Here is a 20,579-nt window from a genome sequence, read left to right on the forward strand (position 1 = left end):
CGGCTGACATGATGACCAAGGCCTTGGGCCGGGTCAAACTGCAGCACATGGCGACGCTCTCTGGCCTTGGAGTTGGGCGCTAGGACGTGCTCGATCAAGGGGGTGTGTTGGAATCGGTGTCTACGCGCTCTCTAGCGCCTATGGTATTTTTCTGTGATTTTTCGGACTTTTTCCCGGTACTGTACGCTTACTTACAGTCCTATCTCTGCGCTCGCGCCTTATTGCCGAGCGCCACATATTTCCTCGGCTTTTGCCGGTCCCTCCTGCCTAGAGCGGCGCATCCGAGTCTTTTCTCTTCCTGACTCGTTTGCTGTCGCTCTAGGTGCGTAGTTATGCGTTCTGTACTGCTGAATATACACCTGACTCGTTTGCTGTCGCTCTAGTGTGATCACTGGCTCGATTCTGCCTCGGACACCTTATTGCCGAGCGCCACATATTTCCTCGGCTTTTGCCGTGCCCTCCTGCCTAGAGCGGCGCATCCGAGTCTTTTCTCTTCCTGACTCGTTTGCTGTCGCTCTAGGTGCGTAGTTATGCGTTGTATCTCGCTACTTATGAATCTGACTCGTTTGCTGTTGCTCTAGTGTGATCACTGGCTCGATTCTGCCTCGGACAGAATCAGGCACTGGGAAGTCTCTTCTCCTGCGCGCAATCATCGACACGCTGCGACGCAAACACATGGGCAACCCAGGTGCAGTGGCACTCACTGCTAGCACTGGCATTGCGGCGGCAAACATAGGAGGTAAGCTATCCAAGTGCGGAGGGCGCAGACGTTGTTCTTACGTTGTGAACTTTCAGGACAAACTATCCATTCGTGGGTGGGCTTCTCTGAAGCCAAGCTTGGTAAGCCCGATGTCGCAGGGGAGGTGAGAAGATCTGCGCCGCAGGCTGTGGAACGCTGGACGTCCGCCAAAGTGCTGATCATTGATGAAAGTATGTTCCCCCACCGCTCCCTGTTGGAAACGGTGTCTACGCGCTCTCTAGCGCCTATGGTATGTTTCTGCTATCTTACGGACTTTTTCCCGGTACTGTACGCTTACCTACAGTCTTACTTATGCGCTCGCGCCTTATTGCCGAGCACCACATATTTCCTTGGCATTTGCCGGTCCCTCCTGCCTAGAGCGGCGCATCCGAGTCTTTTCTCTTCCTGACTCATTTGCTGTCGCTCTAGGTGCGTAGTTATGCATTGTATCTCGCTACTTGTGAATCTGACTCGTTTGCTGTCACTTTAGTGTGATCACTGGCTCAATTCTGCCTCGGACACCCAGTATAATCCTTGGTCACTTGCATCTGCCAGCGGCGACATACGCACACATGATCGGGGTCGCGTCCGCATGCCACTGTGCACCTACTTTTACACGTTAGTAGTAACTTTCAAGACGGCAAAGGAGATGCTGACCAACAGCTGCTGCGCTTGGCAACTGAATGTTGAACCTCCTTACCCTGGCGCCAAAGGCGGTTCGAGTAGAGGAATTGTAATGGAGGGTGCGGCTCCCCATCCACCTCGTTGGCCACCATCATTGGACCTCCTGTCCCGCACGCTTCAGCCAAAGAATGCATAATGATAGCAGGGCCGGGACACAGCGTCCATGCTGCATGAAAAATACTCGCCTTGAACACGAACCTCCTCCATGGTTATCCAATTTTGCATGGCTACCTGGCCTCCAAGTTGCTGTCAGAGTATCAGGGGCAAAGCGACCTCTGCAGCAAATTCCGCACCGGCGCTTCAGTATGGAGATAGTTGTCCTGTACCGATCAAGCCCACGCCAGGTCAGTGAACATGCTATAATTGTTGCGTTTTGCTGAAGTATTGAAGTGAGGCGCTGAACGTTCTAATTGGTTGTCAGACCAGTGGCAGTCACTGTACAAGTAGGCAAGCAACCGTACGAAGCACGTGCCAACCGGGAAAGGAAGGGCTACCCTCAATTGACGCGTGGCAGGGGTGGGGAGCCCTTCCATATACGTCCACCGCAGTAAGCACGTGACATGGGCAACCCCGGCAGCTCCCAGCATTGACTCCACTTGACAGCATTCACTTCATTGTCGATTGATGCAAAGCAAGGACTGCATGTATGTTTCGTCAGACAAGGGCGAGTACGCCGTGCAGGCATTTTGCATGTCCAAGGCAGTGACCAGGATCAGAAAGCGCAACGAGAAAGCCGGAGAGGTATGCCAGTTAACGTTCTAAGATAAGGCGATAATTGACACCAACGCCGTCTCAGACAACGTCGCCGTGGGAGAGAGGGCGAAGATTCTTGGATGAGCTGGAGCAGGGGCGCAAGATGCTGGAGAGCGAAGTGAATGCACTGCACAAGAGATGTTGCAAGCTGGAAGGGGAGCACAACCAGGCCTATCAAGACAGAGATGACGCGCGCAGGGCACGCGACGAAGCTCTGGAAGCATTTTTTGGAGCCCCTGGCGGGTGTACACCTTGTGGAGAGCGTAGCGTGAGGATATTTCTCGATGGTTGCCAAACGCACAAAGGCAGAGGAGCACAAAGAACTGAGGAAGGAGAGAGATGCCGCCATAGAAGAGCAACTAGAGGCGGCCCAGGAACAGGGGGAACTATGGGATGAGTTGGAGAGGGTTAATGAGGACCTGCAACGGGAATTGAAAGAGGCATGGGCAATGGTGGAGAAACTGCAAGGAGAGGAGGAAGATGAGTAGGTGGGACACAATGTAATATGTCTGCTATGGCTATGAGCGATTCCAATGGCAACCTTAGGGGATCACTTAGCGGCGATGGCATCAGATGTGTCGCTGTGATCCTGCCTTTTAGGGATTGTCGCTCGCAGAATGGTGGGGTGCAGCGCTGCAGCGCAGTCTCTGTTACTCTATATCCATTTATCGGACCCGGGCATTGGTGAAGCAACGGGCCAATGGAGAAATTAGAATATTGCCAGCTTATTAATTTGGCTGTAGTAGAATATACATGCAAAGGACGAGGGGAAGGGGGAGACGGTGGTGATGGGTACAACTGCAGGGGGCGTACTGTGTGTGGATAAGGAAGACGACAGCAGGTGATGAGCGACTTTGGAGTAGGAGGCGAAAGGTGTACAGGGGTTTGGAAGAGGGAGCGAAAGGAAGAAGCGGGCGACGGTGTGCGGCGCCCGCCCTTTGTGCGCATATTAAGCTTCAGCCTGCAATGATCTGATCCTGGGTCGTTGTTCCCATATGCATAGAACCACTGCTCCGCCCCCCTCCACCTCAATAGCCCTTCCTCATTTCCTGTTCGTTGCCACCCCTATAAATGGCTATAACGGCTTCGAGCAAAGAATGGTGGCAGCAAGTGTTGGAATCGGTGTCTACGCGCTCTCTAGCGCCTATGGTATTTTTCTGCTATTTTACGGACTTTTTCCCGGTACTGTACGCTTACCTACAGTCCTATCTCTGCGCTCGCGCCTTATTGCCGAGCGCCACATATTTCCTCGGCTTTTGCCGGTCCCTCCTGCCTAGAGCGGCACATCCGAGTCTTTTCTCTTCCTGACTCGTTTGCTGTCGCTCTAGGTGCGTAGTTATGCGTTCTGTACCGCTGAATATATTCCTGACTCGTTTGCTGTCGCTCTAGTGTGATCACTGGCTCGATTCTGCCTCGGACAGCAAGTGCTAGTGGAGGCGAGATACCGGAAGAACGAGACCAGGACAGTGACGCAAAGACGCAGCCAAATAAGTGCGTGAGCAGGTCGACAGGCAAAATATACTGGGATGAACGCATGTCAGAGCAGCACGGAGCCGACTTGCCGAGAGTCAAACGAGGCAGCGGGAGCGGGTCACCAGCCCGGGCCACCGGTGCCAGCTTTGTCAGCAATTGCGCGCGCGCGAGGACGTGGTGGCGGCGAGCAGCGAGCGCGGCACGTGAGACTGTGCAAAGAAGGTCAAGGCGTTGTACAGGGGGCAAAAGAGGCGGCCAACCGCGTTGTTTGGAGCAAGAAGCGGGGGAGGGGAGGGGAAATGATCAAACACGCGGCATCTCGAGCAGCTCGCGCGGGCCTCAGACGAGGGCTTAGGCGGGGGCAGCAAGGGCAACTTGGCGGGCGGGCACAGTGTCAAGCACGAGGCATAGCACATCATCCAAGACAGCGAGTGAGAGCGAGGGCAGCGTGAGGCATGCCGTGCGCGCGTAAACCCCGTATCCGTCCCGGGGCAAGCTGTTGAGCGAGCCCTATGGGTACTCCCAATCGTTCGGACCTGTCACCGTGTGTAGTGTTGGTTCAGTGTGCTCGGCAGAGCTGCACGGGCTTGGCCTACCGCGCCTCCGCGACACCTTGTTGCGGCAGGCTTCTACAGCGCCGTACCACCGAGGGTCCTCGAGACGAAGCAACCGGCTGACGCAATGTAGCGGTGGCGAGAGACAAATCGTCAATTGTCAAAAAATGTGTGAGGGGGCGCTAGCCTTGGCTCACTAAGGGTGAGAGGCCAGACAAAGAGACAGATGCCGTGATGTATAGCAGGTGGGTGTAGGGTACAACTGAGTATCTAGAATAGGCCATAAGGCCTGCCTTGTATATTCGAGGAACATAACTAGCAACGGTCACTTTACATCACGCGGCCTATGTTCGAACGCTGGCTTGGTCTGGCAGTCAAGGCCTCTGCCGAGTACATCTGGCCTTCTCGTGTATACTATGCAACGTAGGATACTGTACGGTTTCGACCGTAGGTTCACATCACATGTCACTGGGACCCATGAACTGAACCTACGGCACAAGTGTCACAGGTCATACCAGTCGGTGAACTCTGTACCATGTAAGTCCAAAATAGCGCGTTTTGAGCATAAATTTGTGATTTTTCCGCCCACTGCGTACAGTCTTACATGTTTTCTAGTCACCTACCCATCCCATGTCATCCCAGTTTGATGTCCACATCTTCCTTCGTGATGTGCACTGGCCCTGCCTGTGTCTCCCTCCTTCCTTGGGCTGCGGCATCTCATGAAGGCTGACATCATTGACGTCAAGGTCTTCAGCGAGCCCTGCACGCATGAGGTTCCTCTCTATTTGACAAAATCCTGGGGGATCTGTGAGCCCTCCGACATCACATAATCAATAATGTGTTAGTCGGCGTGTCGCTGGCGTCTAGGAAGGTCTCGTGGCCGTAAGACCTCAGGTTGGCTAGAGGGCTATCCTCATCGTCAATAGGATCTTCTTCTTCACCTATGGGAACAGGCATTTGAGAGGAGAGTTGCATGAAGAGGGTAATATTAGTTGTTGAAAGCTCCCTCAGTCGCTTGAGGACGTTGGGGCTTCGTAAGGCTCAATCCGTGCTTGTTCTCAGATACATGGAGGATGTTTGCGCTCTATATCATTGTGTCGCTGATGTCATCTTCGTTGTGCTGCTGAATGTACATAGTGTTGGATACGATGGACATGGGTACACCACCAGACAATGAATATTCTAGTCGGCCCAGAGGGCTGCACCACCCACGAACTTAGGCGCATGAACTTAGTTATCTAGTGTCACACCCAATATTGACCCGCGAACTTGAACTAAGGTAAGTTCACGCGGTCACAGGTCACATCCGCTGAACCTACGGTTGAAACTGTACAGTATACTGATTGGCCCAAATTGTAGCAAGAACAAGTAGTAGGAGGGGTGCGCAACAAGAAACAGGATATTAGAGTACTAAGATACAAGAACAAGTGGTGGGAGGAGTGCGCGACAAGAAACAAGACATCAAGAAAGTACTAGAATACAATGTCAAGTGCAAGAACAACATAGATGATCAAGACTGTCCAAACGCCTACGCTGGTATGAGTGCCGTCCACACGGCCGTGTGAGTAAATATGGTTGATGTGTTGCTCTCGCAGGGATGTATCCTTGGCCTAAGTACATGGACGCTTGTGTGGCGGCATTGATGGAGAGCGACAGGGAGAGCGCTGGATGGGTGGAGGGGGGAGAGCGGAGGTGGATGCAATTGGAGACAACACAGAAGGAGGAGGAGAGATGGAGCGTCGCATGTGTGTGGATGCCAACTGCGAGGGCACCAAAGCAGGGACACGACGTGATGGTCCCGGCTGATCAGCACACGCAACGGCAGGCGCCGCATTGGACGGTCGCGGTCGCCACCAAAAGGGCAGACAACCCTCTTCACTGCACAGCAACGATATGTTGAGATGGGAGGGCGCAGACACAAACAACAGACCACAGATGACGGTCAGAGACGAGGCTAAGTGACAGCGTGATACGTGACTATAGGTAAATATCCCCTTTTGGGCCGGTCCAAGCACACCAACTCCAACACTCCCACCTGTGCGCCGGACCGCAGAGAGACTCCCACCTAATCCAGCAACTCCCACCTAACCAGCCAAATCCTACCATCACGTGTACAGCCTAGAGACTCCTCCCCACAATCCACCGGCACCGGAAAAGTCGAAGGCATCATCGTCGGTGTCGTCGACAGATGGCAGCGGCGGAGATGGCGAGCGAGAGGCAGGAGGAGAGGGGGAGCGACGAGCTGGGATAGTGTACACACCAAAAGCCGACTGGGCGAGGTGCTGGTGTTCGCCCTCTGCCTCCATGACCGCGAGCGAACTGACCATGTTCGCGTTGAGATGCGCGCGGTCTGAAATCTTCTGCCGGATGGCCTCGGGCATGTTGTACATGTAGAAGGCAGCGATATGACCTGCACGCCCGCACCGATGGCAGGCGTCACCGTTGACATTGCACCAGCGGTAGCCCTTGTCGTCCACCCATCCTCCAGTCAGGTCAGCCTGATGACCATCAGGATGCCGCGGTGCACGCGACCCTCGTGCCCCATTTGCGGCCAGCAGCGGGCTGGGAGAGTACTCCTCCTTCTTGACGACGTCAACGTTGAGCGCGGGGGAAGACGTCAGGGTGGAGATAGCGTCGTCGAGCTTGGGCTCGGTGGTCTGCGCGAGGAGGATGGTGGTAGTGGCGATGAAGGCATGGTGGACGTTCATGAGGATGACGTCCAGAATCTCGGTGTCCGAGATGGTGATACCCATATCCTTCAGGACCTGCGCCTTGGCCCTCACCTCGACGATGAACTGCTCAAGCGACTGGGTGGGGAAGTCATGAGAGCATTGGTAAAACGCTTTGCGTGCAGCAACGCGCCGGGCCCTGGTCGAGGCAGTGTACTTCGCCTTCAGCGCCTTGTACAGCGCCTGGCCACCACGTTTCCCTGGCACCCCATCCTTCACATCCTTCTCCAGCATCCCAGAGAGGACATACCCGATGGCGTTGTCCAGTGCTTTCTTGGACGAATCGAGCGAAGAGTCATCCACAATGTGGTCAGCACCAACGCCAGTGCAGAAGTCGATGAAAGCCTCTGCAAACGAGTGCCAGTTGGCCTCGCCTTGCAGCTTCTCCGACTGCTGGAAGATAGTGACAGCATAGGAGGGGAGGGAAGACATGATGAGTGGTGGATGGTGCAGATAAGACCGATCGATCGAGTGAAAATTTTTTGAGAATGAGAGAATGGGTTTTTCTGGAGGAAAAAGCGAGTTCTGAGAGGTCTGGGGGGTTTTCGGGTAAAGACTAGAGCGCGGGGCTCATAACCTGTTGAGATGGGAGGGCGCAGACACAAACAACAGACCACAGATGACGGTCAGAGACGAGGCTAAGTGACAGCGTGATACGTGACTATAGGTAAATATCCCCTTTTGGGCCGGTCCAAGCACACCAACTCCAACACGATAACGGGCTTGCCATCCTTACCACCTCGGCAACGTCCCCGGCAACTTTGTGAATCAGCACGCAAATATCAAGGCTGCACTGAATGTGAAGTCGCAATGGGCGGTCAGGGAGTTGGCGGCAGTGTTTGCACTCTGTACCCTCGCGATAGCTTTTACATTCACGACCCGCCTTGACGCACGTGTGACAGCCCTGAATAACTGAGACGTTGAGTTTGGGTGGCCGCGTAGATTAGGGATGGAACACACCGGATCCATAGTTAGCAAGACGGGGCAATGCACGGTGCCATGCATCACTGGAAGAGATCTCTTTGGCTTGGATGGAGCAGGCTTGCGGCCCATTCCCTTGGGTCGATGTGGCCTGCAGGGGTCAGGGAGGGTATGAGAATGGTTCATAACATACGCACTTTGGCGGCGGGCATCGGACGACAGTCAATTCTTCACCAGTAGAAGGAGGTAATACACAAGTGCTATGGCTGCAGCCACTGAAGCCAAATGCATTTGGCATGGCTCTAGCCACTGGTGGCTGGTGCCACTGCAAAAACACAAAATCTCGGACTTTGATCAAAAATTTCAAGTTGAAGAAGGGTAGGTTAGGAGGGTTAGGGGTTGGTTTGGGTTGGTTAGAGGTTAGGGTTTGAGGTTAGGAGGGTTAGGAAGGTTAGGGAGGTTAGGAGGTTAGGGTTTGGTTAGGGTTCAGGGTTAGGATTTTGGGTTAGAAGTTTGGGTTAGGGCCAGGGACGTCATATCTGTCTCATTGTCTTGTTGGTTAGAGGTTAGGGTTTGCCAATAAGGCTCATTCAGAGTAGGGAGGGTTAGGAAGGGTTAGGGAGGTTAGAAAGGTTGGGTAAGGGAGGGTGATATAGTGCAACACATCTGCTAGCTAAACAAGATCCAATGGCTTAGCTGGTTAGAGCACCACTCTGACTGCACAAGGTCTAGAGTTCAAACCCTGCTATATTTGCTCTTGATTTGCAACATTTTTAAGCAGTTTCTGATGGCATCTGCTGACAAATCTGTCAGTGATGACTCAGACAATGCCTAATTAGGTTGCAAATTACCAAATATAGCAATTGGGAGCCATGCATTTGCCGGTGGCAGCAGCCACCAGTGGCTAGAGCCATGCCAAATGCATTTGGCCTCAGTGGCTGCAGCCATGGGCATTTGCCTCGGATTTCCTGCTACGGCTCGCGGGACTTGAGACGCGCCCGAAGGCGATGGTAGAGGCGGAGGATTGCGACGCAACCCAGGTGGGGGGCACGCGAGCAGTCATCGTTGGTGGGACGGCTGCACCGGAGGCGCAACAATCTCAATGTCAGGAGATGATTGCCGGCCAGAGGAATTCGCCCGCTCTCGAGGTGCAACGATCTTGATGTCAGGTGATGGCTCTGGGCTAGAGGACCCGAGGGTGATCGGGAGGTCGGGGGAATCTCCAGCACCAGGAGGGAACTTGGGCAACATCAGAACACAAAAGATAGATATGGAGGTGGCTCATCTGGCACGAGGGCACCATCGCAGCTGCTGAGAGGATGTGGAGGGTCCGGAAGACATGCCGGTTTGGCAAAGGCAGAGGCAGACGATCGGGGGGAGGGTGAGCGGGGACACGGAAATGGCTTAAGCGCCAACATGAGAGATGGACGTACCTGCATCGTTCGCACCGCTAGATCCAGCTAGACCCAGCTACACCGGGTGACGGTGAGGGCGCAACTGTGTAAGAGAATGTAGGTCGATGCCGCCAGTGCAGGGAGGCGGTGATGGCGGAAGACAAAAGAAAGATGCGCCGCCGCGCGCGACAGTGCATGGGAAGCAATCCAGAAAAGGAAGGGCTCCCCTGGAGTGACACCTGCCAAAGGAAGGGCTCCCCTGGGGACACCTTCCAAAACAAGTCTGCCAGCACAGATCGCTCGGACGATGGCTCAGGCGCACACTCCCAGCCGCGGTGTGGATTTGATGCCGCTCATGCAACGAGGGCAAAAAGGCGGAGAAGGTAGAATCTCGGGGGTGCTGCCGAAATTGATAACTGCGTTGTGTTTACAAATGAACGGTCAGGTGAGGTCTATGTTTGTCAAGCGTGGGATGTGTTGAATGAGCAGTATATAATAGCAGCGAGGGAGGGCATGTCCGTAGCTTTCAACGCAAACCATCATGTCAGAAGCTGCTGTAAGCCCAAAGATAGCCAAATACGTTGCGAAATGGCACGCCAGAGGCCAGAAAAGGGTGACACCTGTGCAAGGCCAGGAACTGCGCTACCTGACGATGGAGGGTGCATCGCCCAAACATCTGGGTGACAAACTCAAGTTGGCAACGGCAACGGTTAATACGGCAATTAAAAGGGTAGGACCAGGACCCGCGCTGATAAGCACGAGCAAACTGTTCCAAGAGCTGGTGGCCTCAGAAGAGATATGGCAAGCAGTCGGCTGGGATAGGGTGAGCTGTGTCACAAGGCACTTATGGGCTGCTAAAGCTGTGTGACCACAGGTCCTGCATGGCTTGGTAGCTCAGTTGGTTAGAGCATCCAGCCCGGATAGTGGAAGGTCTCTGGTTCGATCCCAGACCAGGTCACTTTATCAGAACACCTCCTCGGGAGCAATGTGCCATCAGAACACTAATTCTGATAAGCTGCAATCGGTTTGGATGGTACCAAATGCTGAGACAATGTGCAAATAAGGCTTTGGAAAGGCCAGCTTCTGTTTTGACAGTGGGACCTACGGATGGAAGCGAGGAGGATGCTTGGAGATGAGCAAAGCAGGCACTTCCACACACTGCAGACAAGACTGACCCTCAGCATGTCTTCAGCGATGGCAACCAGACCAACAGCGAGGATTGGGAGGCGGAAGAAGCATTGCTCAACAACAGACCGCCGTGGAAGGTGGCCTATAACACGGGAGGAGCAAAGACACTGCAAGACGTGCTGGAGGCAACTGCGCCTCCCCTCATTGCCCGTCTAGATGATATCATGGGCTGTGGGGTAACTACTGTTGATGACTTGAAGGAATTGGGAGGGTAGACGCGGAGCTCGCAGAAGAAATTTGCCGCCCGCGTAGGGATGAGTGCGATGGAAGAGATGGTGCTGTCGGTGTACGCCAAGCAACTGGCCACTGACATGTGGTGCAGCCAAACGTCCTCAGGGTGAGTCGACATGAGATCTGTATGGGCCGGTTGAGAACAACAATGATCATGATACTCACAAGCCCTTAGGCAGTCTACGGCTTGCAAGAGGCAAGGGAGGAAGTGAGCAACTGGATACAGGAGGATGGCAAGCCAGAGCAGTTGCACGCGGTGGCCCGCGGCCTCGCGGTGCAGGGATCACTCAGCGGAGTGACCTGGTGCAACTGGGCTGGATGGGCGAGGAATGGCTGGTGGGCCTCATCAGCATGCTGTTGCCGGAGAGGGAGCTCTTCTTGGTCGTACTTCATATCTGCGAGAAGATCCTGGAGGAGGTGAAGGAGGTCTGGGATGTGTGGTGCGCCATGCCCGCGGCAGAACACGCGGACTACTTTGTCTACGAGTAGGTGTCGCCCTCCGAGCTAATGTTGGAGTTGGTGTGCTTGGACCGGCCCAAAGGGGATATTTACTTATAGTCACATATCATGCTGTCACTTAGCCTTGTCTCTGACCGTCATCTTGTGGTCTGTTGTTTGTGTCCTCGCCTCCCATCTCAACAGCTAATCTTGAACTCTGGTGCGCATAGAGCTGGAACAATCTTGAAAGCACAACTTGCATATATAGGCCGCTTCTTGGGATGCGCCTAGGTCTCCTCGAATACTTACCCATGTAACAGTAGCACTTTGTACATTATGAATAATCTGGTCAGACTCCTCGAGACTATGGGCTGCCGATAGAGTGCAGCAGCAAGGAGGGAGTGGACAAGCCTGATTGTACTCGTGCATGCAGACGTTAGCGTTGCTGGTCGCGGGGGGCAGACACGGCGGAGGTGCTTGCGACAGGGGTGGAAGTGGCGGCAGCGGAGCATTGAGGAGGCAGTGGAGGCCGTGAGCTCTGCAGGGGTGGGGGCGGCCATGCGGATAAACAGCTCCCCGGGGCGGGGCCAGACGAGGGTGCGGGGAGGGCGGAGAAGGTGGATGTTAGGACACGGCTAGGGTCGTGGTTGTTGAAGGTTTGAACACAGAGACACGGACTGACCCAAAAAGGAACAATAGAATACAGAGACAGAATTTAAGAGATGAGAAAAGGAGAAACAGAGCAAAGAGATCAAGAGCCATGATGCACAAAAGACTAAGTCCAAGATACAAGAGTAACTAGACTAGTATATAAGACGAAGGCCTCGAGGTAGCAGTGAGGCTCGGGATGATGAGAAGGTAGATGTCTGCCTGGGGATGCATGGGTCGCAGGCATCAAGTCGGCGTGCATGCGATGTAACCCTTCTCCTCCCTCTTGCTCGTGGCCTGTCACACCGAGCACGCTGGGTCAAAGGCGGCGGGAGTTCTGGTGAGATGGACGTGGTCCATGGTTGGAGACTCCTTGAGCGCCATGCCTGCGCAAAAAGCTGTTGTTGTATTCAGACAGCGTGTGGAGGGCCGTGTTGAGCAGAAGGGAGGTTGCGCATGTATGGGCCGGCAGCACTGGAGTCGGTGGAGAGACATGCTCGCTGAGCGCTGGACACAAGGACGGGGGACTGACGTGCGACTGCGGCGGGGGCGTGAGACTAGATTGATGGGGGCGGGACAGAGTCACGGTGGTTGTGTTCAAGCAGGCGGAGTCCGCGCAAAGATCGGCACAATGTGCGCGACCCAGCCCTTCTCCCCTCTCCTGTGTGGGAGCTCTTGCGAGGCGAAGATCATTCGCCCTCATATGCTCCTTGTGCGATCTGGCTGCAGCACGTGAAAAGATTCCCTCTGCGCCTGCATACATGCTGCACGTAGGGGTGGTGTCATATACGGCACGCTCCTGAGTTATTGCCATTTGCGCTGTCCTCCCATTTGAGCTGCGTGCTGTGGACCATATAGGGCGAGGCGGAGGCGCACAAACGTTGGCTGAGGATCGTTGCAGAGGGTGCGCAGCCAATGGCAGGTCGTGGGGAACAGGCCGTGATGACGGCGGGGCGAGGGGATTCTGTCCAAGGCAGAATCAAGCCAGTGATCACACTAGAGTGACAGCAAACGAGTCAGGATCATATTCAGCAGTACAGAACACATAACTATGCACCTAGAGCGACAGCAAACGAGTCAGGAAGAGAAAAGACTCGGATGTGCCGCTCTAGGCAGGAGGGACCGGCAAATGCCGAGGAAATATGTGGCGCTTGGCAATAAGGCGCGAGCGCACAAGTAAGACTGTAGGTAAGCGTACAGTACCGGGAAAAAGTCCGAAAAATCACAGAAAAATACCATAGGCGCTAGAGAGCGCGTAGACACCGATTCCAACAGATTCGAGGACGAGGTGGCGATGGGCGGTGCATACGCTATGCTGTGTTTGCTCAGGATCGTCATCCTGCTCCCGTTGGCGTAAGCCACGCGAGTTGTCAAGCTGCCCTGTCCTTAGCGCCTTGCATCAACATGCCGCGGCAGCAGCGCTGGTACTGGAGCGGTGCGTTCCCGCCCGCTGAGGTGGCCGTTCTCAACCGCGACAGCCAGCACTGAGATCTCCGGTGTTGAGGTCCATCCCGCTTGGGAGGATGTGTGATTGCGCGAAAAATCGCGATCGACTGTGTACGATGGCACATTCGGCATCAAATTGCATGGCGTACAAGTTGGTACCGGTCGCACGCGGTCGCTCTGCCTCGCAGCCATCTCGCGAGTGTTGGGGATAGCCATCCTGCGCGAGGACTTGCGCTACCGCGTCTTGTCGCTTGCACCAAGCGGCGGTATCGAGAGTGCGGCCTCGACCCACCCTCCACATGTGCATTCTTTCACGAGCTAAATAAGTGCAGAGAGCGCAAGACCTCAGTCTTCCTGCGTATAGGATAGCAACTGAATTCATACCTAAATAAGCGCAGAGAGCGCAAGACTAAAGTACAGTCAGTGTAAGTTGTCAAAAGTGGTGTTTAGTGGCGAGTCTGCCTTCAGCCAGGTCATGTGACCTCAACCCTTGGAACTGCTTACGTAAGTTCCAAGAGTTGAGATCACATGACTTTTCCCCACGCTTTGCCCGGATGGCCCCGTACATACGCGTGCACCTACCTTTCTTTTTCCCTCAGTCGCTATCCTATACGCAGGAAGACTGAGGGTATGTCTTTTACTTACTTTACTCTTACTTATACTGACTGTACTTTAGTCTTGCGCTCTCTGCGCTTATTTAGGTATGAATTCAGTCGCTATCCTATACGCAGGAAGACTGAGGTCTTGCGCTCTCTGCGCTTATTTAGCTCGTGAAAGGTTATGAGCCCCGTGGCCTAAATTGAGCAAGACTTCGATCTGCGACTCACTCTATCCCACTCTGCGCCATGGCTCCCAAGGACAGCAAGGTCCCAACGCTCACCGATGCGGCGGACTGGCCGCTCTGGCGCCTCCGGGTCACCGACGCCCTCAACAGGGACGATCTCACCTCTGTGGTGACTGGATCGGAAAAATCCCCTCCCCCTGAGATTGCGGTGACTCCACCGACGCCGACAACGTCCTCACCCCCGTCCACATCACCTGGCGCTCCGGCGACCACCACCACATCCACAGGATCGGGCTCCTCCTCCACCACTCACCAAGTTGCGCGGAGGGAGACCTGGTCCTGGCGGAATGCCCGCGCCCTCTCCACCATCCGGGAGCACCTCTCGAATGACATCGCCCTCGAGCTCCACGAGTACCAGCACGCGAGCGAACTCTGGGAGAAGCTCGTCGAGAAGTTCAAGCAGACCAACACCAGCGAGATGGCGGTCACCGAACTGATCAAGATCTTCCGCGCGAAGCTCGCCGACGGTGACGATGGAGACGTCTCCCGCGAGGCGATGAGCGCGCACATCCACCGCGTTCGGCAGTCGGTCACCCAGCTCGCCACCCTCGGCTACCCCCTCAACGCCAACCTCGTCCCCCTCATCCTCCTCACCTCCCTTCCCAGCTCAGAGAAGTGGAAGATCGTCTCGTCCGGCATCTCGGCTGGCAGCTCCAAGGCCGCGCCCCTCACCCTCTCCTACGTCGAGGCGAAGCTGATGGCGCAGGTGACCAGCAAGGAGGACTCGGACGATGAGCAGGCATACGCCGCCTCCTCTTCTCGCGCGCCCCCACCGCGCAAGCCCAAGGACAAGGGCAAGAAGAAGGCCAAGGCGAAGGCGTCCTGCGTCATCCACGGCGAGGGGCACTCCACGGAGGAGTGCAAGACGATCATTGGGCAGAAGGAGAAGGTGCAGAAGAAGCGGAAGGAGCGGGCGGCAGAGAAGGCGAAGGCGAATAAGGTGAAGGACTCAGACTTGGACTTGGACTCAGACTCGGATTCAGACGTAGACAACACGCATGTAACTGTCTTGCGCCGTGCCTACAAGAAGATTTCCGCCTATGTCCAGTCTGATCCAAAGCGACCGCAGCGACACCAAGGTTCGCACATCGTCAACTCGGGTGCGTCAAAGACCATGACCCCCGACGAGCGCCTCTTCGACGACAGCACTTACCGTGTCCTCAACCCGCCGCGCAACATCTACCTCGGGAATGAGTCCGTCATCAAGGCAGTAGGCATTGGCACCGCCTGCTTTGCCTCTAAGACACCAGATGGTGTGCGCGCGCTGACTATTCGGAAGACACTGCATGTCCCCGACCTCGCATTGACGCTCATCTTGGTGCCCCAGATCACCAAGCGTGGTCTGCGCGTGTCCTTTAAGGACAACGCATGCACTATCCGCGACCCCTCCGGCGATATCGCCTGCGTCGCAACGCGGAAACACGGTCTCTACCACGTCGACTGTCAGCCCATTGGCATAGACGAGCACACCTTCACCGCCATCGACATCAACCGGCTGCACCAGATCACACCTTTTGCAGTAAGGTGGATTTAAATCCACCCCGACAATTTACGTACCGGCGATTGTAATTTTTCGCGACGTCAAAACGGCCCGAGTCCCGAGCCCGGGCAGCCCGACGCAGGCGCCGGGACGTGCCCTAATAGGGCTCCGGGGCCGTGATGCGCCCCGCGCGTGGCTGCCGCGGCGCGGGAATGTCACGCGCGCGCGCGCCTGGACGCGTCGGGGACGCGCCGCGTGCAGTCGCTGCCGCCGCTGTGCATCGTAGCAAGCGCAAAATGTATGTAAAAGATGTATATAGTAGCTATATACAATAGACTAAGAAGGGGAGGGCTGGAAAGAAGAGAAAAAAGCGGAAAAAAGCACGTGCGAAAATTTTCGCTCGCGCTACAGGCGCTGCCGCCGCTCGCGCAGCACGTATGAGCGCGGGAGAATGGTAGGGGAGGGGAGGGGATATCCCCCCAAGCTACGTGCACCCATTCGTGTCGAGAGACGCGTCTGCGGTGGCCACGTAGCAAGGTGGGGGGAGGGAGCGGGCCGAGGTTGGGGCAGTGCTGTGCGCTCCCGGCGTTCTCAAAGAGCGCAGGAGCGCGCAGGTAGTGCTTGGCCGAGGGCATCACCCAAAGGTGAGAGGCCGTTGAAGCCACGCAGGCGCGCGACAACCGCGGGAAGCGAACGTCCCGCGATCGGCGCGACCGCGTCTCCTTGGCTGTCCCGTGCGTCGTCAAAGCGAGCACACGGGCGCGGGAGAGCGTAGTCCCAGCGTCTCATCCCCGCCCGTCGAAGGACGGGTCGAAGGGGTTGGGCGAGGGGCGCGGAACGCGCGGCAGGTGACAATGCCGCACGCTGTGGGGACCGGCTGCGGTCGGTTGTGTGCACGGTGCACTGAGGTGGCCACGCAAGTGCGCGAGCCGCACCTCCCGCGATGCGGAGAATCGCCGCGCAGGCGATTTTCCACAACCGCAGGTGAGGGGGAGGGGGAGGGACATGGGGTGGTGAGCGCGCTACCCCTCCGCGCTGGTCGCGAGGGTCGCGCAACAGCCATATGGCTGTCGAGAGCTAGCTCACGACGTGTAAAGCGTCATGGGCGATGCCCAAACGCCCTCAGACTACGTCTGAGGGCGAATATGAGGGGAAAACGGGGCGATCTTGGCCCCGCTTCTCCACCTCGGTCTGCTCGCGCCCTCTCCCCTCTCCGCCTTCCGCGTTGCAAAAAAGTGGTAGTTAGTAGTAAAACACAGTGCGGGGCGCGTTCACGCACCCGAATACCCCTCCTCGTCCGGCTCGATGGCCGTTATTGTTGCCATTTTCGCGTTGATTTCTGTAGCACGCTTGCGGGTGTGTGCCTCGACGGCAGCTAATTCGAGAGGTTGAGAAGGTGAGGGAATGTGATAGGGATGCCGGGGAGGGACGGGGGCGACGACGAGGGCGACGGGGTGACGGTTGAGGATGAAGAACGCGCGTCCTCGACGCCTTGGATGATCGGACCGGCTTTCCGGCCCGACTTCCCCGCGGTGGCGTCGTCGCCTTGGACAGGCTCGGATTCAGACCGAGAGCTACATATGCCCGCGTTCTCTTTAGATTATATTGCTATATGTATCCTAGAAATATCCTTGAAAGTCTCAGAGCGTTTGAATCACACACAGTTGCTGAGTCGAGCTTGACATGGGCCCAGCAAGGACTATTGATTGATCACCCTTCTGATACTGCCCTCGGACATTGTATCCCGTCCCCCTCGCTCGTATCCTCATCAATTTGCCTAAAGTAAGCTGCAACGTGTAGGGTAGAGGCTCAAGTACCTCTCTGTGTATGTAAAACTCCGAGGAACAGCATTTATCGAGGGTAGAATGAGATGAAATACCCTAGAAGGCTTGATTTTCGGATACTTGCAAGATTTGGAGACCTTCCCACTAGCCCCCTCTATTCAAACTTCATATACATATACTATAATACCTCTATGACAGACCCAAAAACTTTTCCTTGCAATCAAACTGCATCGGCCTCTTTCCGAGCCCATTCAAGGCGACGAGGAGGAGTCTCGGGTGCTCGGTCCGGCCTCCGTGTGGTCCCGAAGAACTGCATTTGCGGTCCCGAGGAACAACACGTCGCGGGGTCGCGATCGTTGCCTCTGCCTTCGACAACCACCACGCGCATCGCCTCGCTCTCTCGCGCTGCTCCCCTTCCCTACCTCCTCCCACTTCATGCCACAACCACACACCCTGAAAAACAGGAGACTCCGAGAAATTCGCCCGAAATTTGCCGCGCGCAACCGCGGGCAAATCCAAACGATGCCGCGGTCTCACGCGCCGCGAGAAGGGGAAACGGTGCGTAAACACGCCCATTTACATGATTCCCACCTAATATCTACCCTCTAGGGCGGCGGGAAGCTTGAGGGCACGCGCAGTTGCGCGTGTTTGCCCTCTTCCTCCCTCGTCTGTCCCTCCCCCCACCCTCCCGTGTTTTCCAGCACAGCGCAGGCTCTGCTCATGACGCTTTCACGCGTCATGAGCATGCCTCCCGCATCTTACCGCCAGCCAGCGGGTCTTCGCGCTCGCCGCGAGTACCACCCTTTCCGGTCGTCTCCCCTCCTCCTCCCCACCGTTGCACCGTCCCCTGACGGTCTCGCGCACAGTCACAACCGCGTTAGGCATTGCTTCGGCATGCCTGAGTGCGTCCGGCATGCGCTACTCAACCGGGTGGACCCGTGCACCTCCCACCCAACCTCCACCCCCCATTGTGCTACGTGGCCACTGCGGACGCGTCTGTCGACGCAAAAGGGTGCACATAGCTTGGGGGGATCTATCCCTTCCCTTTCCTTTCATCTCCCTGCGCTCTCGCGTGCTGCATTCGCCACGGGAGCGCGTCGCGCGAGCAAAAAATTCGCTCGCGCTTTTTGCTGCTTTTTTCGTTCTTTCTAGCCGTCCTCCCTGAGTATATACTATATATCTATTATGTACATCTTTTAGATATATTTCGTGCTTGCTACGCCCCACGGCGGCGGCAGCGACTGCACGCGGCGCGTCCCCGACACGTCCAGGCGCGCGCGCGCGTGACGTTCCCGCGCCGCGGCGGCCACGCGCGGGGCGCATCACGGCCCCGGAGCCCTATTAGTGCACGTCCCGGCGCCTGCGTCGGGCTGCCCGGGCTCGGGACTCGGGCCGTTTTGACGTCGCGAAAAATTACAATCGCCGGTACGTAAATTGTTGGGGTGGATTTAAATCTACCTTACAGCATCAGCTGCAGATCATGGGCCACACGAACTTCGAGAGCCTGCGCAACATGGTCCGGCATGGGCAGCTCGGGGAGGTCGACACGCTCACCGGCATCCCGTCCTTCTGCGAGCCCTGCGTCATGGGCAAGATGAAGAAGCTCCCCTTCAAGCGGAGCACCACGCCCGCCTCGCGCCCGCTCCAGTTCGTCTCCTGCGACGTTGGTGGCCCCGTCGACCCCGCTGCGATTGGCGGCTACCTCTACTGGATCGTCATCGTCTGCCACTACTCCTCAGGCGTCTACACGCTCTTCACAAAGAAGAAGTCGGAGGTCTACAAAAAGCTCCGCCAGTGGCGCATCGACATGGAGCATCAGCACCGCGACTCTATTGAGCAGTGGGAGTGGCTCCCTGGCTGGGTCGAGTTCACCCGCACAGACGGCGGTGGCGAGTTCTGCTTGAACAAGATGGAGGCCGAGTTCCGCCGACGCGGTATCATCCACGAGACGACGGCGCCCTACACGCCTGAGCAGAACGGCATCGCGGAGCGCATGAACCAGACGCTGGTCACCCGGGCAATCGCTAACCTCTGCGCGGCCAAGCTTCCCCGGAAGTACTGGATGTATGCGATGGAGTACGCCACCAACATGATCAACCTGTCGCCCGCTAGCCGCCAGAAGGGAGAACTGCCTATCAACCGCATGCGCAAGGTCAAGCGCCCTATTGACGTCCACGCCCTGCACCCCTTTGGTTGCCCCGCCTACCCGCTCATCCCAAAGAAGAAGCAGAAGGGCAAGTTCGCCGACCGTGCCCGCCGGTGCATCCTCATAGGCTACGCTTGGTCTGAGGGCACAAAGGCGTACAAGCTCCTCGAGATTGCCACTCGGAAGGTCATCATCTCCCGGCACGTCAAGTTCGACGACGCCTCCCCTTCTCCTGACGAGATGCACGCGGGCGAAGACGATGTATCTGCCGAGCAGTGGGAGGACTTTGGCAAGTACTTCCGTCTGCCGCCCAAGGACGCTCCTGCACCAGATGCAGGCAGTGACAGCAAGGACGATGACGACGACGATGCGCCGGCCCAGCCACCGGCAGCCGGGTCAGTGTGAGCACCTTGTCCACCCACGCCAGAGCCAGTGGGAGATAATCGCCCGTCATCACCTGACTCGGACGGGCCACCGCCTCCTCCGCGTCCACCTAAGACGCGCATACCGCGCCGGTCTCTGCCACCGGCCACGCCACCGCCGGCTCCTGGCCCCGCCGCTGGTCCATCACGCCGCCCTGGTCTTCGCAAGCCAGAAGAGCGAACGGCGAACCAGCACAAGGACCAGGGCTACATTAACGCTCGGGAGCGGCAGGAGAACCACCGGAAGGTGTCCGCCCAGCAGCGGAAGCAGCGCGAAGCAAACATCCGCGCGCGCGAGCAGCAACTCGAGGAAAATCACCGACGTCGAGAGCAGCCGCCTCAGGCGGAAGCTCCTCCTCCTCCTCCCGCACCAGCTCCCAAGCCAGAACCCGCACCAGCGCCTACCCAGGGGGGTGGGGATCCCCCGGGTCAACCCGATGAAGAGGGCGAGTCAGTGAACTTTGCTTTTCTCAATGACGAACTCTTTGCGGGCACGGCATCTGGTGGTCGGTCGAGCAGCGGCGCGCGGAAGATTCCCACCACTTGGAAGCAAGCCATGGCGAGCCCAGAGCGTGACAAGTGGTTGGACGCGCAGTCGGAGGAGTTGAACAGCTTCAAGCTGAACGACGTCTACGAGGAGGTACCCATCCCGGAGGGCGTCAAGCCGATCACCTCCAAGCATGTCTTCTCCTTGAAGGAGGATGC

At 56.6% G+C, this 20,579-nt stretch overlaps 7 protein-coding genes across 7 annotated transcripts; 5 read left to right on the forward strand and 2 right to left on the reverse strand.

Annotated features, from left to right (window-relative positions):
* Positions 1–675: 675 nt before the first annotated feature.
* SCHCODRAFT_01177209 (uncharacterized protein) lies at positions 676–1,176 on the forward strand (the record flags this gene model as incomplete). The annotated part of the gene is made up of 3 exons (XM_003032203.2): positions 676–739; positions 796–930; positions 1,169–1,176. 3 exons carry the CDS (start codon positions 676–678, stop codon positions 1,174–1,176), a joined length of 207 nt encoding a protein of 68 aa, XP_003032249.1.
* A 1,284-nt stretch (positions 1,177–2,460) lies between these two features.
* Positions 2,461–2,664, forward strand: SCHCODRAFT_02503695 (uncharacterized protein; the record flags this gene model as incomplete). The annotated part of the gene is made up of 1 exon (XM_003032202.2): positions 2,461–2,664. One exon carries the CDS (start codon positions 2,461–2,463, stop codon positions 2,662–2,664), a length of 204 nt encoding a protein of 67 aa, XP_003032248.1.
* A 938-nt stretch (positions 2,665–3,602) lies between these two features.
* On the forward strand, positions 3,603–3,856 carry SCHCODRAFT_02504024 (uncharacterized protein; the record flags this gene model as incomplete). Its single annotated transcript, XM_050343151.1, has 2 exons — positions 3,603–3,667; positions 3,745–3,856. Coding segments are annotated over 2 exons (177 nt in total), but the record flags the coding sequence as incomplete, so codon positions are not given.
* Positions 3,857–4,661: 805 nt separating this feature from the next.
* On the reverse strand, positions 4,662–7,549 carry SCHCODRAFT_02688719 (uncharacterized protein; the record flags this gene model as incomplete). The annotated part of the gene is made up of 4 exons (XM_003039001.2): positions 6,906–7,549; positions 6,464–6,845; positions 4,827–4,999; positions 4,662–4,691 (listed from the first exon to the last, which is right to left on the reverse strand). Exons 1-4 carry the CDS (start codon positions 7,362–7,364, stop codon positions 4,662–4,664), a joined length of 1,044 nt encoding a protein of 347 aa, XP_003039047.1. The 5' UTR covers positions 7,365–7,549.
* Positions 7,550–9,788: 2,239 nt separating this feature from the next.
* On the forward strand, positions 9,789–11,155 carry SCHCODRAFT_02732883 (uncharacterized protein; the record flags this gene model as incomplete). The annotated part of the gene is made up of 4 exons (XM_050347138.1): positions 9,789–10,070; positions 10,122–10,201; positions 10,440–10,611; positions 10,835–11,155. 4 exons carry the CDS (start codon positions 9,789–9,791, stop codon positions 11,153–11,155), a joined length of 855 nt encoding a protein of 284 aa, XP_050200034.1.
* Positions 11,156–12,052: 897 nt separating this feature from the next.
* SCHCODRAFT_01177211 (uncharacterized protein) lies at positions 12,053–13,090 on the reverse strand (the record flags this gene model as incomplete). The annotated part of the gene is given in 3 exon segments (XM_050341183.1): positions 12,053–12,226; positions 12,246–12,716; positions 13,016–13,090. 3 exon segments carry the CDS (start codon positions 13,088–13,090, stop codon positions 12,053–12,055), a joined length of 720 nt encoding a protein of 239 aa, XP_050200035.1.
* A 2,411-nt stretch (positions 13,091–15,501) lies between these two features.
* Positions 15,502–19,014, forward strand: SCHCODRAFT_02460810 (uncharacterized protein; the record flags this gene model as incomplete). Its single annotated transcript, XM_050342609.1, has 2 exons — positions 15,502–15,561; positions 18,784–19,014. Coding segments are annotated over 2 exons (291 nt in total), but the record flags the coding sequence as incomplete, so codon positions are not given.
* Positions 19,015–20,579: the final 1,565 nt, after the last annotated feature.

Source organism: Schizophyllum commune (genome assembly GCF_000143185.2).
Source record: "Schizophyllum commune H4-8 unplaced genomic scaffold SCHCOscaffold_6, whole genome shotgun sequence".
In the NCBI taxonomy this organism is placed as follows: Eukaryota; Fungi; Basidiomycota; class Agaricomycetes; order Agaricales; family Schizophyllaceae; genus Schizophyllum; species Schizophyllum commune.